The 16,745-nt window shown below is 53.2% G+C and overlaps 1 protein-coding gene across 1 annotated transcript; it reads right to left on the bottom strand.

The window, feature by feature from the left end:
* Positions 1–1,751: 1,751 nt before the first annotated feature.
* LOC134471053 (3-galactosyl-N-acetylglucosaminide 4-alpha-L-fucosyltransferase FUT3-like) lies at positions 1,752–14,811 on the bottom strand. Its single transcript, XM_063228774.1, has 2 exons — positions 14,660–14,811; positions 1,752–5,784 (listed from the first exon to the last, which is right to left on the bottom strand). The coding sequence occupies exons 1-2, from the start codon at positions 14,762–14,764 to the stop codon at positions 4,660–4,662; spliced, it is 1,230 nt and encodes a 409-aa protein (XP_063084844.1). The 5' UTR covers positions 14,765–14,811; the 3' UTR covers positions 1,752–4,659.
* Between the last annotated feature and the right edge of the window lie 1,934 nt (positions 14,812–16,745).

The following is a 16,745-nucleotide window of genomic DNA, read 5'->3' as shown; positions in this document are numbered from 1 at the left end:
GGCGGGGGCGGCAGCCCCACGTTTGCGGTTCCCCACTCCTTTCCTCTCCTGTCTATCCTGGAACATTCCGCCGTGCTGAGGGGTTAGTCACTGCGGGCAATCACCAATATTAATAAATTGGCATAACATCCGTTGAGAAAGCCAGGCGCCTTAGGGTGGCGCCCTCCTGCAGTCCGGGCACTCGCGCGGGAGGCTGAGGCAGGAGGGTGGCTGCAAACTTGAAGTCAGACTCGGCCACAGAGAGCCCAGGGCCAGGCTGAATTACACAGGGCGACTCAGGCGCACAGAGACACAATGACGGGGTGAGCAAGAAAGCAACTGCGGGGCCGGCGCGGGCCTGCGCGGTTTGCGGCGAGGGCCAGCATGGCTTCGGGGCAGATTAATCTTTACGCCAGTGGCCAGAGCCCAGGCCAGCAACAGCCCGAGACGTTCTGGGGCCTCCAAGCACGAAATAGGGCAGCAGCCGAGGCCGCGGTGCAGCCCTCCGGCGCTCAGGGCTGGCGGGGAGCAGCCGGCCTGCACCCCTTCCGAGGGGCTCCGGAGCTGCGCCCCACCCCGCCGCGGGCGCCCTGACCGGCCCCGGCCACGGGGCCCCGAGTAATACAGCAGACGCGCCCGGAGCAGGAGGCGGCAGGCCGGACCCGGACCCGATCCTGCCGCCTCCCAACCCAGGGGAGCGCGCGGGGCACGGCACCATTACCGTCAGGGGGCGTCCGCTCCTCTCCACAAGACGCCTTTGGAAGAAGGGAGGGGCGCCGTGGCGGGCCGAGCCAGGGGGAAGGATCTGGGCCCACTGAGAGCAACCCCGAGCCCCCACAGCTGCCCTTCCAGAAGGTTCCCTGGCTTCAGCCCCGCCCCCTCACTCGAGAGCCCACCCCCGCTGGGGCCGCCCTGGAGCCCTGCACCAATCACAGCCCTGGGCTCGGACCAATCACCGGCCTGCAGCTGCTATATAAGCAACACTGGCCCGCATGCACGCACGCAGGCACTCCAGAGTCAGTCTAGGTGGTCGCTTGCCATGCAGGGTCTCCTCTACTGAGGCAAGGCTTCTGTTAAAGCGGGCTTGCTCTGGGGCCCCGCTCTGGATAATTTCTCAGGCGCGAGTGCTCGGAGAGTCCTGTGAATCTACTCAGGATTCTTATCCTGCGGTGTGGACGGAGCAGTGGCCTCAAGAGAAAGAATAAGCCAAGCTAAGCGGGGTTAGCCCTTAGAGCCCCAGAGACCTGCAGACGACAGAGGTCAGCAACAGGGCCGGCACCAGGCAGAGTTGGCCTAGCATGTCCAGCACAAGCCAGTGAGAGCCAGCAACAGCTGGAAGCCACATCGACCAGCAGCCAGCAGGATCAGCTGCTGACATCCAGCATTATCCGATGTCCCCTAGTGGAGCTGCATGTTGCCGATTTGTAATTTCCATGTGAACTGAGCAAAAGAATCCTCAGTGGGTTGTGATCAGTTTCATGATGACCAAGTGCGTTTCACCTAGAAGACGGTTTCTACTATTACTGCGTTGTCATATTTATGAAAATAATTCTAAAATTCATTGTCCACAGACCAGCGAGCTGGGCCGGATGGGGCACACCTATCATCCCAGCACTCTGGAGGCTGAGGCAGGAGGATCGCTGTGAGTTTGAGCCCAAATTTGGCTACATAGTGAGTTCCAGGCAGCCTGAACTACATACTGAGATCCGGTCTGACAAAACTGAATACAAACAGGAAAAACAGGAAACAAAATCAAATATTGACCAGTGAGAGCCTTGAACACAGGGATTTATTAAGCAGCTTACAGGATCAAACACAGGATGGTGCACAGAAATGGATGAATCCAGAATGGCCATCTGAACTCTGGAGCCTCGGAAGATACGGCAGCACCACAAGGCCAAAGGTCCCAGAGCTCCCGGTAGAGTCCCGGGTGCGGGTCTCAATGTTGGAGTCTGCACGGGAAGCCTGAAAAACACTGCAGGCCAAAGCACACAGGAAATGCTGAAGACCCTGGCCTCTCCAAGAAAGAGCAAAGCATCCTTTCCTTTTCCGTGCTGGCCGAGCTGGGAGCCTGTGGCTTGGTTCCAGCCACGACTGGGTGTGTGTCACCCCAGTTTGCCAGGAGACACACCCAGGGCCTTCTGATCTGCTTAGCAGTGCTTATGAAGTGAAGTTGACATGTCATCACTAACAATCATTTAAATCAGGTCCTGCCAAACACTGTTGTGTTTGAGAGACAGTGTTCAGCCACCCGCCTTTTGCTGGGGATGACACAGTATGAACACTCACATCTCTGCCCCCTGTCTGCCCTGAAAAGTGACACCGGAACAGCCTCCTGGCCTGCATCGACTCCTGACCAGCCTGTGCTGACACCAGCGGGCCGCTGTAGCTCTCCTGCTGGGCAGGGGGCCTTCCAAAAGGTGAGCTGACCGCTGTGGTGCTGGGTAGCACCTGAAGTACACGTGATCTTCCTGCCTGCCCTTCTGATACGGCAGCACTCGGAAAGGAACCTTGTGGCTGGCACCACAGACTCAGCAGCCCCGGCTACCACAGAGACCCGAACACCGACACTGCCGACTCAGTGCCCCTCGGCCATACCCGGGTTATGCTGCTGGCTCAGTGGGACACCTGGCACCTGTTGACCTGGAGCCGCTCTTATGATTCTACAAGAGAAGGCTTGGCAGCAGCAGGGTGGGCACTTTTGGATCTAAAGGGCTCTGTAGCTTTACCCACATGGCTGGGCACCGAGAAGGACGCTGGTCCATAGGCAGACCCGCTGGATGAAATGGTGGCCGACCATAAGGCCATCGGTGCTTTGTTTTCTCCTTGTGAAAAACTCTGAAGGGTTTTCTTGTAAATCAGGTCTTTGGCTCCCAGGTGGCAGAGCAGTCTGGAAGGTGTCCTGGCTTTGCTGGATAACTGGTTATACTCACTCTACAAGGCCACGTGGCACACGTACATCTCTTCCTGCCGTGAGCCAGTACGATGGGGGGGGGCTCTTGCTACTTTCTTTTCTTTTTAATTTTTTTTGTCTGTTTCTATTTCTCGGTACCAGGGAACAAACTCACGACCACACCCTTGCAAGGCAGGCACTTATGCCCCTGAACTAAATCTCCAGCCCTGTCCCTAATTTGTTTTAATTGCACCTTCCTTTCATTGGCACTCTGAAGAGTCTTTTGTTGGCTCGTCTTTGGGTCCTTGCCTATTTTTAAAGAAGCCTTCCAGTGACATTTGCCTGTAAGTTATTTTGGCTGGGATTGGCCTGTAACCTCACAGAAACTGGGACTGGGACGAGAACTCAGTCCAAGAAAGAAATGCAGATGAGAAGGTCAGTGCCCTCAGAGGGCTGCATCCAGGCTAAACCATTGTCAGACTCTGACTTAAAGCCTGCCACCAGATAAAGCTACACCACTAAGTTACATCAACTCAGTTGGCACTGTGAAGCCTGCCACCAGTGGCAGCTGGATGTCACTTGCCGCTCCCTGAGAGGGTTTGCACATGAGTGTGGGAACAGTTGATTTGTGGTCTCTGGGCAGTCCAACCTCTGCTAATGTGAATCTGCATTTGCAGCACCTCCCCATGGCTAGCATCACCGCCTCAGCTCCACCTCAGGTCATCAGCCAGATTCTTGTAAGTCACTCAGTGTCAGTCCTGCATGTGTGCAGGTCGCAGTGGGCTTTGTGCTGCTGGGAGAATCCAGTGCTCTCTGGTCTGACAGGTGGCAGAGCTCAGGTGGTGGTGAGTGGTGGGGAGAGGCTGGAAATACAGAGGAAGCCTCCCCCACTGCTCTGCCACCCCTCACACCTGCTGTGTGGCCTGGTTCTTATGAGGCCACAAACAGCAATCAGCACTGTACTAGATGACATCCTTCCCTTTTCCCCCATATGTGAAAATCACAGCTATCTCTGGATGTCACCACGTGACCCTGGTTATGGCCCAAAGCACGCCGTGGTCAGAGCTGTTATTCTAGAACAAGAAGGACACACAGCCTTTTCCTTCCGTCACAGCCACTGGGGAAATAAGGACAGCAGGGCCTGTCTGCGGGGCCCACGGGCAGGAAACACCATCGGGGAAAAAACGGCCAGAGCAGCTGTCACTGGTGGGTCTGATGGGTGAGGTCCCCGGCTGCCTGGCCACCACAGCCAGGGTCCCCAGCAGGGGAGGCTCCTGCAGGCTGGACCCAGGAATTGAGAAACCAGACAGCTGAGATCCCCTCAGGGTGATCACAGCAAGTGAGAGCCTCGCAGGAGATTTCCTCCTGCTAGTGGGACCAAGGCAGATGGGACTCCAGATAGGTGACACCACACAGTTAAAACCCCCTTAAAGAGGGTCTGGGGACTTGGCTCAGGAGAACAAGTGCCTACCTGCCAAGCCCGGGGTTGTGAGTTGAATCCCAGGTACAAAAAAAGAAGCCAGACGTGGTAGCACAAGCCTGTAATCCCAGGACTCAGGAGGCTGAGGCAGGAGGATTGCTGAGAATTCTGCACCAGCCTGGGCTACAAAGTGAGCTCATGGACAGCCTTAACTGCTTGGGGAGGCCCTGGCTCAATAAGACAAAAAGAAACAAACAGAAAACTAAAATACCCCTCCTTAAGTTTTAAGGCCCCCTCAAATTGCACCACTCATAAGGTGAATCCCAAGAGGGGAGCTCCACTGGGGAGGCCAGGCCAGCCGGTCGATTCACTTGAACCAGGCTGCAATGCTGGCCACTGTCTGGTACCTGGGCCCCTCCTGCAACCGCCAGCAGGCCTTGCAGAAAGCCAGGGTCCAGTTTCCGATGCCCACCTGCAGCATGTCCCGCCAGCGGAAGTGGCGCAGGTATTGGGCATCGTCCTGGTCCAGGGCCAGCAGGTGCTGTGCCAGGGCTCGGGGGCTCGGGAAGTCGTCCACGTGGATGAAGGCGTCAGGCGGCAGGACGCGCTCGTAGTCTGTGCGGCTGGGGCCCAGGACCACGGGCACGGCGGGCGCCCCCAGAGCATTGTTCCACAGCTTCTCGGTGATGTAGTCGGGGTGCTGCGAGTTCTCGAAGGCCAGGTAGAACTTGTAGCGGGCCAGGCGCTCCTGCATGTCCTGGCGGGGCAGGGGCAGGTGGCCCCTGCCGTACACGTCCACCGGGAGGTGCAGGCGCAGCTGGTTGTAGTACCCCACCCGGGCCGAGTTCTCCTTCCAGTTGGACACAACCCAGGCCACCAGCTTGGTCTTGGCCGTGAGGTTGAGGGGCGGGGCGGGGAGCTGGGCGTCCCGGGGCTCCAGCCAGCCGTAGGGCGTGAAGATGTCCGAGTCCCTGCGGTAGGACATGGTGAGGTTGAAGTAGCCATCCAGGGCCTCCAGCTGCCTGCAGTGGCTGGGGGACTCCAAGCTGAACCACACCCAGCGCTGGCCCGGTGGCCGAGGCGAAGGTGGCAGCTGCCTCTTGGGTTTGAAACTGATGTCCCGGTGGTGGACGATGACCGCATCGGCCTGGGGGTACACACTGCGGTTGGCGGTGATGCGGCAATCGGCTGTGCCCGGCCGCATCTCCGAGCAGCGGGACAGAGCCACTGGCTGGCCGAATGGCCAGGTCCACAGCAGGATGAGCAGGCCCCGGGGTGCGGGGGGCTGCGTGGTGGAAGCCAGCCCTGGGGTCCTCTGGGGAGTTGTGGGGACCACGTCTTCCGAGCTGGGCGCGGGTGTAGGGGACCCCGTGGGAGGGTCCCAGGTCACCCTCAGGTAAGAGAAGAAGCAGATGGACAAGAGCAGCTGTAAGAGCAGCCCGGAGAGACAGTGCCGCCAGGGACCCCGGAGCCACTCCATGGGCCAGGACAGCTGCGGGAGAGGGGAGGACACAGCGTTACAGGGGCAGGGACCGCGCCTGGGAAGAAGGTGACTGACCAGGTTAACCGCATTGGGGATGCCATCAGGAGCGTCACTGTCCTTCTTTAGGAATGAGGATTAAGATGACATGACTCGGCACAAGTGGAACTATCCCATGCAAACCCTGGCCCCAGAGAAACCTGGCCAAAAAGCCACAAGTGGCCACTCACATTGGTAAGGTCAGCACTGAGGAGGCTGAGGAGCGAGGACTGGGAGCTCCAGGCCAGCCTGCACCGGGTACCACATCTTCTCAAAGCCGCACCTGTGCTGCCCACAGACTCAGCCTGGACACAGCATGGCTCTCCGGAAAATCTGGGCAGAGACCGGCAGGTGGGCATTGGAATGGACACTGGGGACCAGCGAGCAGCTTCGAGGCCAATGGAACAAAGGTGGACACAGTCCACTGCAGTCCACCTGCTCAGTAGAGCATTGCTCGCGGAGACCAGGAAGGGAAGCCTGGACCCGCTAGCCAGGGCTGGAGGGCAAGGCCAAGAAAGCGAGGAGGAGCAGCCGCACACAGACACCCAGCTCAGGGCGCTGTGGCCAGGTGAACGCAGAGACCCTCCGTCCATTCACACGCACTGGACTGGGCTGTGGCTCAGGGTGAGCGCTGGGCTAGCAAACAGCAGGCCCTGTGTTCTGCTCCCAGCACTGCAGAAAAAGATGGAGTTTAAATCAAAAAAGCAAAAGGGGCTGGGGATTTAGCTCAGTGGCATAAGCGCCTGCCTTGCAAGGGTGCGGTCATGAGTTGGATCCTCAGAACTGATAAAAAAGGAAAAAACCAAAAAAACAAAAAAACAGATCAATTGAAAAATCAAGTGACAGAAGCTGGAGGGGAAGACAGAGTGGGGAGTTACTGTTTTTTGAGGCGCTTTGCTTTGTTTTTGTCTTTTTGACACCGGCTCTCTCTGCAGTCCGGGCTGGCCTTGAGCTCACTGTGTAGCCCAGGCTGGTCTCGGACTCACAATGACCCTCCTGCCTCAGCCTCCCGAGGGCTGGGATTGCAGCCGTGCACAATTGTGCTGGTGAGTTATTGTTTAATGCATATAGTGTTTCTGAAAATTCTCAGAGGTGGATGGTAGAGAAGGCAGCACAGCAGTCCCTCTTTCTCCCTCTGCTCCTTCCTCCCTCTCTGCCTCTCTGTCTCCCCTTTTACACAGGAATTGTGCCCTGGAAATGGGTGCAAGGAAAAAAAGGGCAGCATAAAAGCTGGTAGCAAAATACAGTCTCTCCAGGACCTGAAGTTGAAAGGCAGCAGCCTCCTGGGAAGCAAAGGAAGAGCTCCAGAAACCAACCAGAGCTGACCATCAGCCCAGAAAGCAGAGACACTGAAGGCAAAGCAGAAGAGAAGCAAGCGCCCTGGAATCCTGCCCTGGCTGTGGGAGAGGCCGAGCCCCACGCAGTCACCGTTCGCTTCCCCTGCCTGCCAGGTCCAGCTCCAGTCAGCTAAATACATCCTGTAGCTCAGGAGTGAAAAGCCAATGGAGACCTTCTCCTAAGTTAACACAGTCTGTTAGCTGGCAGAGTCCTCGGACCAGCCCAGGTTCTGCTCAGTTTCCTGCATTTTCCACTCTAACCGTTCGTTCCCTGTTTGAAAAACTAAATAAATACGGGCCGCCCAGAGACAGCCCTCGTCTCAGCCCCCAGAGGCTCGAACTCTGCAGAGGGTTTTGATCAACCTGGAGCCCTAAAATCCCACCACTGTCTCATTTATTTAAGCCTCTGCCATACACTTGTTTGGGAGATTGGGGACCCTGGCCAGGTCCCCAGTAATCAGAATAACTGGAGATTTCTCATGAGAAATAGAGAAGCTCTGGAGAGCTTAGAGTGAAGTCCTTCATTCAAGCCATAAAAGAATACAATAGTTAAACCAGACATTCATAGCCTGCAAAATTAGCTTGCAGAATCAATGGCAAAGTTTCCACAGCAAAGAAATTCATAACCCCTAAACCAACATTGCAGAAGATAGTCAAGAGTATGCTAGACAGGCAGACAGACTGACAGAGGAGCCACCTACCGCAAAGAGGTCACAAGGAAGTATAAATCTAAGTGGGATAGTATGAGCCAAAGAAAAACTAAAGCAATCAACACTGGAAAAACCAAGCAATGCCAGAATTCAGGACACACCTTGCACTGTCACTTTCAATGTCAGAGTTCTCAACTCCATAATCCAAAGACAAGGACGGGTGGATTTGATCCTAAACCCAAATGTACACGTCTCTTTCGTACAGGAGACACAATGCATCCAAAACAAACAGCACAGATTGAAAATGAAAGGGCAGAAAATGATTCCATTCAATCAAGGCCTCAAAACAAACAAGCTTGAGGTCCTGAGTCCAAGGCTCAGTACAAAAAAAATGCAGATAGACACCAATATAATCATACAAAGGAACTTCAGTACCCCACTCTATCAACTAAGGTAAGCAGAAAAAAATCAGAAAAGGACTATCAGTGTTAAACTACAGCATTAAAAATGATTCAACAGGTATCTGCAGATTGTACCATCCAACAACAGAATTCACATTTTTCTTTTCTTTTCTTTTTTTTTGTCTTTTTCATTTTTATCAGTACCAGGGATGGAACTCACAACCGCTTGCTTGCAAGGCAGGTGGTTATGCCACTGAGCTAAATCCCCAGCCCCAGAATCCACATTTTCCCAACATCACATGAAACCTTGTCCAAAATAGGCCATAGTTTGTGCCATAAAGCATGCCTAAGTAAATGCAAAAGCATTGAAGTAATCCTGAATTATACCAGAAGAAAACTAGAAATCAACAGAGTAAGCCACAGAAACTATGCAAACACATGAAGATTAAACAATAGGTTACTCATAACCAGGGAACCAACAATAATTCAAGGAAGAAATTGAGTTTCTAGAATTGAATGACTATAGAAGTGTAAAACACCAAGCTTATGGGACAGAGCTGGGCAGGGTGGTGCACACCTGTCGTCCCAGCTCTCAGGAGGCTGAGGCAGGAGGATCGCTGTGAGTTTGAGCTACAAAGTGAGCTCAAGACCAGCCCAAACTGCACACTGAGACCCTGTCTCACAAAGACCAAAAAAAAAAAAAAAAAAAAGAAAGAAAGAAAAGGAAAAAGAAAAAAACTCCCGTGACATAGTGGAGGCATTTTTAAGAGCAAAGTTTATAGCTATAAATGAAATCATCAACTGGTAGCATAACCCCCCCAAAATGTGATGATTTCTGTAAAGGTTCTAGAGACACAGAAAGGTAGGGCCTGCCTCCCACTGATGCAAGCAACCAGTGCCAGAGGCCAGGCCCCACCACGTGAGGTGTGACAGCTGCCTCCTCCAAGCTGGTCTAGATTTCCCTCCCCATAGCCCAGGGCAGTGGGGGCAGGACTAACCAACTGCCCTGATCCTGGAGAGGAGGGACAACCAGAGCCCGAGGCTGTGGACACTGTCCACCTCAACTCTTACACTCCTATCTGAGGTCAGTGTCCAGCAGAGACCGGAAGGCTGACACCATTTCCTGCCCACCACTGGGAGAAAGGTCATGCACTGAACGCCTTGGGTGTGACCAATCCGGGGTGAACGGACACAGGGCTGTGACCGGCTGAGCTCCAGACACAGATCTTGGAAACAAACCACTCCTTCAAATGCACAGGAAGTTTTTCTTTGACTTGGTCTTTTCTGATTTTTCTATTTTCATCTTTTCTTCATTGCATTCTGTGGGATTTGGGGTCTACCCCTCCCCTGCCTTCCTTTTTGTTTTTTGGAGACAGGGTCTCACTGAGCAGTCCTGGCGGCCTCCGTCTCTAGGGGACCCTCCTGCCCCAGCCCCACCTCACTTTTTTCTCTTTTGCATTCCCCATTGATACTTTTTTCAAATTTTGCTTCTCTCATTCTCTGGTTTTTCACCTCCCCAACTTTTTCTAATACCACTGTTAAGGCGCATGAATGTGCAGGCACCTCGTTAATGATGCCATTGCTGCTGACTGCTGCTCTGTCAGCAGAGGGAAGTTGTGCTGGGTGAACTTTTACTGTGGATCAACAGTGGATGCCTCTGACTGTTCACAGTGCCGTTTTTGGATACACTGTTTGTCCCTAAGGTTCGCCAACACAAGTTTGTATTTGATGCAGGAATGGCGCACGGTTTCTCACCACAGCCCAGGGGTCATAGCTGCTCACTGCTGTCACAGCTGTTAATGGCTATTAGTTGGTTTTCTTGAGATGGCACTATCTGCCTGCCTTGGACCCTTAATGGTACCGTGGCCCATCCTAGAGAAAAGGTTATTTGCCCAAACAATGGAGGAGGCTGACTCTGGGGACGGGCAGAGGCTGGTACTTAGTCATGTCCCGGAGGCGCTCACTGAAAGGCGGACATGCGCCAACGCGGTCTCCACACTGGAAACAAAGCGGTGCCCTGCAACCAGCTCGCACGCTTCAGCACGAATGCCAAGCAAACGAAAACAAAGCTGGCAGCCACGCCTGCAGCCAACCTTCCAAAGCTCCCAACCCTAACCCAGCCTCCGTTTGATCCATGAGGTGTCAAAGGGGAGGAAACCAAAAGGCACACACCCAGGTTGTTTGAAAGGATATCAGGGGGATAACAGATCAATAAGGCACTTAGCAAGCTCACAGGAGGTATCAGTAAACAGATACTGGGCCAAATAAAATTATCTTGGCAAGGCACCAGAAGACACTAATTAAAAGCTAACAGAGCTAAACAAAACAATGCAAAACATGAATGACCAGCATAGAAGAGAACTAGCATCCATCAAGAGACTCCAAACAGAAAATCGAGAGATCAAAAATTCTATCATCAAAAAAAAATTATATCAAGCTGAGGATTTAGCTCAGCGGAATAAGCACCTGCCTTGCAAGCGCATGATTGTGAGTTCGATCCCCAGTACCCATAAAAAAAAAAAAGAGAGAGCCATCAAAAATTCTATCAAGAGAGTGCACAGCAGAATTGATTGCTGTGGGTGGCACACGCCTGAATCCCAGCCTCAGGAGGCTGAGGCAGGAGGATCAAAGTGAGTTCAAGGTCAGCCTGGGTTGCATAGCAAATTCAAGGCCAGCCTGCACTACAAAGTGAGACCCTGTCTCAAAAGAAAAAATAAGCCAGGCATGGTGGTTCACGCCTATAATCCCACTACTCGGAAGGCTGAGGCAGGAGGATCATGGCGAGTTTCAGACCATGAGCCTGGGCTACAAAGTGAGCTCAAAGCCAGCCTGGACTGCATAGAGACCCTGTCTCAAAAAGACAAAGAAAAAAAAGAATGCTATTCATACCACTTAAAATTTATAACAATAGTCACCAAATACATTTCACTCAATAAAAAGATACTTATATTTGTGGATTCCTTTAAAACATCTTACAAATAGTGGTGGCTCGTTTGTGCAGGGTTTGCAAAACGTCAGGATGCTTTTGGCTTTTTCTGCGGCCACAGTGGCCCTCGTTTTCTCAGATAGTCACGTGGGTATTGCTGGCAGCTCCAGCTAGTGGAATGATCAACTTAAAACCTGAGCCAGCTGGCAGCAAGACATACAAATCACTGCCCCGTCATGTGTGTGCTAATGAGTAGTACCTTTCAGACAGTAAGAGAACTCGAGAGATGGATCCAACAGCTTCCAGGTGATGCAAAGAAGGCTGGTCTGAGATTACTTGGAATTTAGAGTAAGGGTTGAAACAGTAATAAAAACCCCAGCCATTGGGACACGTCCACGCCCAGACAGACTCCCTGCAGAATTCCACACAAACCTCAGGGAAGACCTAATGCCGACACTTCGTTAAGCTCTGTGACGGACCAGAAAGGGAAGGGGTGCTCCCCAACTTTCCTGGAAGCTAGAATTACCCCAATTCCCAAACCAGGCAGGAATCCAACCTAAAAAGAAAAGTATAAACCAATCTCTTTAATGAACAGAGACACAGACATTCTCAACAAACAGAATCCAACGAATCTTCAAGAAGATCAAACATCAGGACCACGTAGACTTCATTCCAGGAATGCAAGGATGGTTCGAGTTACGCAAGTCAGCAGATAAAACGCACCACAGGAACAGAAGCAAGGACATCAAACAGACACGGGCAAAGCCTTTACAAACCCCTCACCCTTTCACATAACGATACTGAGGAAAGTGCATATTCTAGGACCTCACTGCAGTCTGACAAAAGCCACATTAAAGGGGAAAAGTGAAAATTTTCCCTCCAAAAGCAAGAACAAGACAAAGACATCCCCGTCAGCACCTCTGTGCAACACAGTACCAAACATGAGCAAGGACGGTATGCAGGGAAAGAAATAAAATAAGGAGACGCATAGGAAAGCAGGACGTCACATGACCACGTGCTGGGTACATGATTTGTGTACAGAAAATCCCCCAAAATGCACTGAAAGGGTTCCTAAAGCAATAGCTACATTGAATAACGTAGCCGGTTACAAAGTCAACATGTCAAAATGCAGAATGTCCCTGTACACTGAACCTGCTGAGCAGAAAGTCGGGAAAAATGCCAGTCACAGTAGCACCCAGAAACATTAAACACATAGCAGTTCACTGAAACAAGGAAGTGCGACACGACCACAGTGACAGCGCCAGCGCTCTGGAACAGGAAACTGCAGTGCACACCTAAACTGGAAAGGTGACGGGGCGGGTGGCTCACGCCTGTAACCTCAACATGTGGGAGGCTGAGGCAGGACGACTGTTATGCGGCCAAGTTCAGCCTGAACCACACAGCGAGACCCTGCTCAAGCAACAACAACAGAAAGCAGAAAGATGCCCCTTGCTCCTGGGTAGGCAGAAGCAATGTATCAAAATGGCCACACTTCAAGGCTGACATACAGATTTAACACAATCCTAATCAAATACTAACAGCATTCTTGGCAGAACTGGGGAAAACAATCTTAAAGTTCATATGGAAATAAGAGAGGCCCGAAACAACAAAAGCCATCTTGAGTAACAAGGGTAAACGGGGACGCATCGCAGTTCCAGGCTTGAAAGTATGTTACAGAGCTACGGTGACAAAAACAGTGTGGTTAAAACACAACAAAACCCCAGCATGTACTGACACAAAAAGCAGCATGAGGGCCAGGAAACAGAAGAGAGGGTACAGAAACTACCACAGGCACATTCACTATTTAATCTTTGACAAAAGGGCTAAAAACATCCACCGAAGCAAGACAGCCTCTGTAATGAGTGGTGCTGGGAAAACTGACAGGAGATTGAGTGCAGACCTGTCATCTCTCACCATGTACTAAACTAAAATAAAAATGGATCAAAGAAGGAAATTTTAAAACAGAAGCACTTATCCTGCTGGAATAGAAAAACAGGTAAATCTTTTGACATCATAGGTGTAGACAAGGACTTTCTGAGCAGAACCCTGGTTGCACAGGAAATACAGGACTGAGAACCAGCTAATGGGGTCATTTCAAATTTAAAAGCTTCTGCACAGCAAAAAATGACTGAAGAAAAGACAACCTACACGATGCAAAGAAACTAAAAAATTAGACCCCCTACTTAAATAAGAGACCCAGTCACAAAATAGTAAAATGAATACACAAGCCACACAAGAAAGGTAAATGACCAATAAATACATGAAGAGGTGCCCACCATCACTCTGCATTAGAGAGTTGCAAATTAAAAAACACTGAGGGTTCGTCCTGATGATGGCTGTCATCAGGAAATCAAACAACAAATGCTGGTGAGTGTGAAGGAGAAAATGAACCCCTCTGCTCTGTAGGTAAATATAAAGTGGCGTAGGCACTCTGGAAATCAGTGTGCAGAGTCCTCAGGAAGCCCAAACTAGAAATTCCATTTGGCCCCGACGTCCCCCATTCTAGGTACCTTCTCAGACGCATTGGGGACATCACGCTAGCTAAGTCTGCAAGCGGTGTAAGATTCGAGGGGCAGGTAAAGCGAGGCAATCTCCCACGATGGAGAATTATCGTGCCTTAAAGATATACCGGGGTGAGTCGTCTGTAGGCAACTGAGGGCACCCTGAACCATGATGCTAGGTAAAAAAATCCAATGCACAGGCTTACACGCTGTATGATTTCTCTTCCATGAGAATCTTGAATTAAAAAGGATCAAAATCAAAAGTAGATCATGGGAAGCAGGGGACAGGGCTCTCTCAGATGGGAGGGGATGGAGCGTTGGCGTGAGGGAGGGACGGGGACCAGAGGAAGAATTAAGATGTGCTGTGCACAGGTCCAGCTCCCCACAGGGAATGGAAGCACGGCAGCCTGAACATATGTGCTAATAAAAATAAAAAACACAGCTGGGGGTGGTGGTGCTCGCCAGTCATCCCAGCACTTGGGAAGCTGAGGCAGGAGGGTCACAGTGAGTACTAGGCCAATCTGGACTGCACAGCGAGACCCTGCCTAAAAAATCACATGCACTTGCCATGCACGTGGACATGCGTCTGTGGTGGCCGCTCCTCAGAGACAGTCCAGGCCTGGGCAGGGGCTTGGGCGAGGGTGGAACGGGAGAACCAAAGCCTGGGATGAGATGTCACCCAGCCCGGACAGCAAAATGTTTTTCCTAAAAAACTGAAAAATGGCCTTTTTTGCCTGCATATTTTAGAGACAGACTCTTCCCAATTTTCCCAGGAAGGCCACAGACTCGGGATCCCCTTGCCTCAGCCTCCAAAGTGCTGGCATGCGTCACCAAACCTAGCTGAAGGTGCCACTCGGGGGGGACATCATGGTGAAGGCGAGACATGCCCAGAGACACACACGGACCAAAGCCTCCATGGGAGCAGCCAGGCTGCAGGAAGACGGGAAGGCAGGGGCGTGGACACGAGGGGAGAGGCCCAGCCTGGAGTCACCAGGGCGCTGGGGGGTTGAGAATCTGTCCTGAGAGCCCTTACCTGGGAGGCAAAGACAAGGGACAGCTGCTTCTTGCGGCGATGATGGCAGAAGGAAGTGGAGCCACGGCCAGCGCTCGGCCCAGTCTGGCCCTCTGCACCGGGCATCAGGTGACCTTTCTGTATGGCCCTGGCCTCTCACCCAAAAGCCAACAGCAGGGCTCCTCTAATCCTTCCCAATTACACTTGGGAAGACTGTTGGGTTGGGCAAAGTCCAAGGCCCCACCTCGGCCTGGGCCATGCTGGGTGTCTCTGGGCTCCTGGCCGGCTGCTCCTCCAGTTCGAAGTGGGAGTGGAGCCCGTGGTTCTCAGACAGGGTTCCATGATGGCCCCGGGGTTTCCTGGGTGGCAGGGCGGGGGCGGCAGCCCCACGTTTGCGGTTCCCCACTCCTTTCCTCTCCTGTCTATCCTGGAACATTCCGCCGTGCTGAGGGGTTAGTCACTGCGGGCAATCACCAATATTAATAAATTGGCATAACATCCGTTGAGAAAGCCAGGCGCCTTAGGGTGGCGCCCTCCTGCAGTCCGGGCACTCGCGCGGGAGGCTGAGGCAGGAGGGTGGCTGCAAACTTGAAGTCAGACTCGGCCACAGAGAGCCCAGGGCCAGGCTGAATTACACAGGGCGACTCAGGCGCACAGAGACACAATGACGGGGTGAGCAAGAAAGCAACTGCGGGGCCGGCGCGGGCCTGCGCGGTTTGCGGCGAGGGCCAGCATGGCTTCGGGGCAGATTAATCTTTACGCCAGTGGCCAGAGCCCAGGCCAGCAACAGCCCGAGACGTTCTGGGGCCTCCAAGCACGAAATAGGGCAGCAGCCGAGGCCGCGGTGCAGCCCTCCGGCGCTCAGGGCTGGCGGGGAGCAGCCGGCCTGCACCCCTTCCGAGGGGCTCCGGAGCTGCGCCCCACCCCGCCGCGGGCGCCCTGACCGGCCCCGGCCACGGGGCCCCGAGTAATACAGCAGACGCGCCCGGAGCAGGAGGCGGCAGGCCGGACCCGGACCCGATCCTGCCGCCTCCCAACCCAGGGGAGCGCGCGGGGCACGGCACCATTACCGTCAGGGGGCGTCCGCTCCTCTCCACAAGACGCCTTTGGAAGAAGGGAGGGGCGCCGTGGCGGGCCGAGCCAGGGGGAAGGATCTGGGCCCACTGAGAGCAACCCCGAGCCCCCACAGCTGCCCTTCCAGAAGGTTCCCTGGCTTCAGCCCCGCCCCCTCACTCGAGAGCCCACCCCCGCTGGGGCCGCCCTGGAGCCCTGCACCAATCACAGCCCTGGGCTCGGACCAATCACCGGCCTGCAGCTGCTATATAAGCAACACTGGCCCGCATGCACGCATGCAGGCACTCCAGAGTCAGTCTAGGTGGTCGCTTGCCATGCAGGGTCTCCTCTACTGAGGCAAGGCTTCTGTTAAAGCGGGCTTGCTCTGGGGCCCCGCTCTGGATAATTTCTCAGGCGCGAGTGCTCGGAGAGTCCTGTGAATCTACTCAGGATTCTTATCCTGCGGTGTGGACGGAGCAGTGGCCTCAAGAGAAAGAATAAGCCAAGCTAAGCGGGGTTAGCCCTTAGAGCCCCAGAGACCTGCAGACGACAGAGGTCAGCAACAGGGCCGGCACCAGGCAGAGTTGGCCTAGCATGTCCAGCACAAGCCAGTGAGAGCCAGCAACAGCTGGAAGCCACATCGACCAGCAGCCAGCAGGATCAGCTGCTGACATCCAGCATTATCCGATGTCCCCTAGTGGAGCTGCATGTTGCCGATTTGTAATTTCCATGTGAACTGAGCAAAAGAATCCTCAGTGGGTTGTGATCAGTTTCATGATGACCAAGTGCGTTTCACCTAGAAGACGGTTTCTACTATTACTGCGTTGTCATATTTATGAAAATAATTCTAAAATTCATTGTCCACAGACCAGCGAGCTGGGCCGGATGGGGCACACCTATCATCCCAGCACTCTGGAGGCTGAGGCAGGAGGATCGCTGTGAGTTTGAGCCCAAATTTGGCTACATAGTGAGTTCCAGGCAGCCTGAACTACATACTGAGATCCGGTCTGACAAAACTGAATACAAACAGGAAAAACAGGAAACAAAATCAAAT

Source organism: Cavia porcellus, unplaced genomic scaffold (genome assembly GCF_034190915.1).
Source record: "Cavia porcellus strain 051 isolate PalLab524CR breed Dunkin Hartley unplaced genomic scaffold, mCavPor4.1 scaffold_17, whole genome shotgun sequence".
Classification (NCBI taxonomy): domain Eukaryota; kingdom Metazoa; phylum Chordata; class Mammalia; order Rodentia; family Caviidae; genus Cavia; species Cavia porcellus.
The sequence above is the reverse complement of the archived record's forward strand: the minus strand, read 5'-3'. Positions and strand labels throughout refer to the sequence as shown.

Excerpts from the sequence above, each read along its gene's own strand:
- LOC134471053 (XM_063228774.1), bottom strand. The coding sequence starts at position 14,764 with ATGCCCGGTGCAGAGGGCCAGACTGGGCCGAGCGCTGGCCGTGGCTCC. Across the intron at positions 5,785-14,659 it reads CCCTTGTCTTTGCCTCCCAG|CTGTCCTGGCCCATGGAGTG; the intron begins GTAAGGGCTCTC and ends CCTCTCCCGCAG.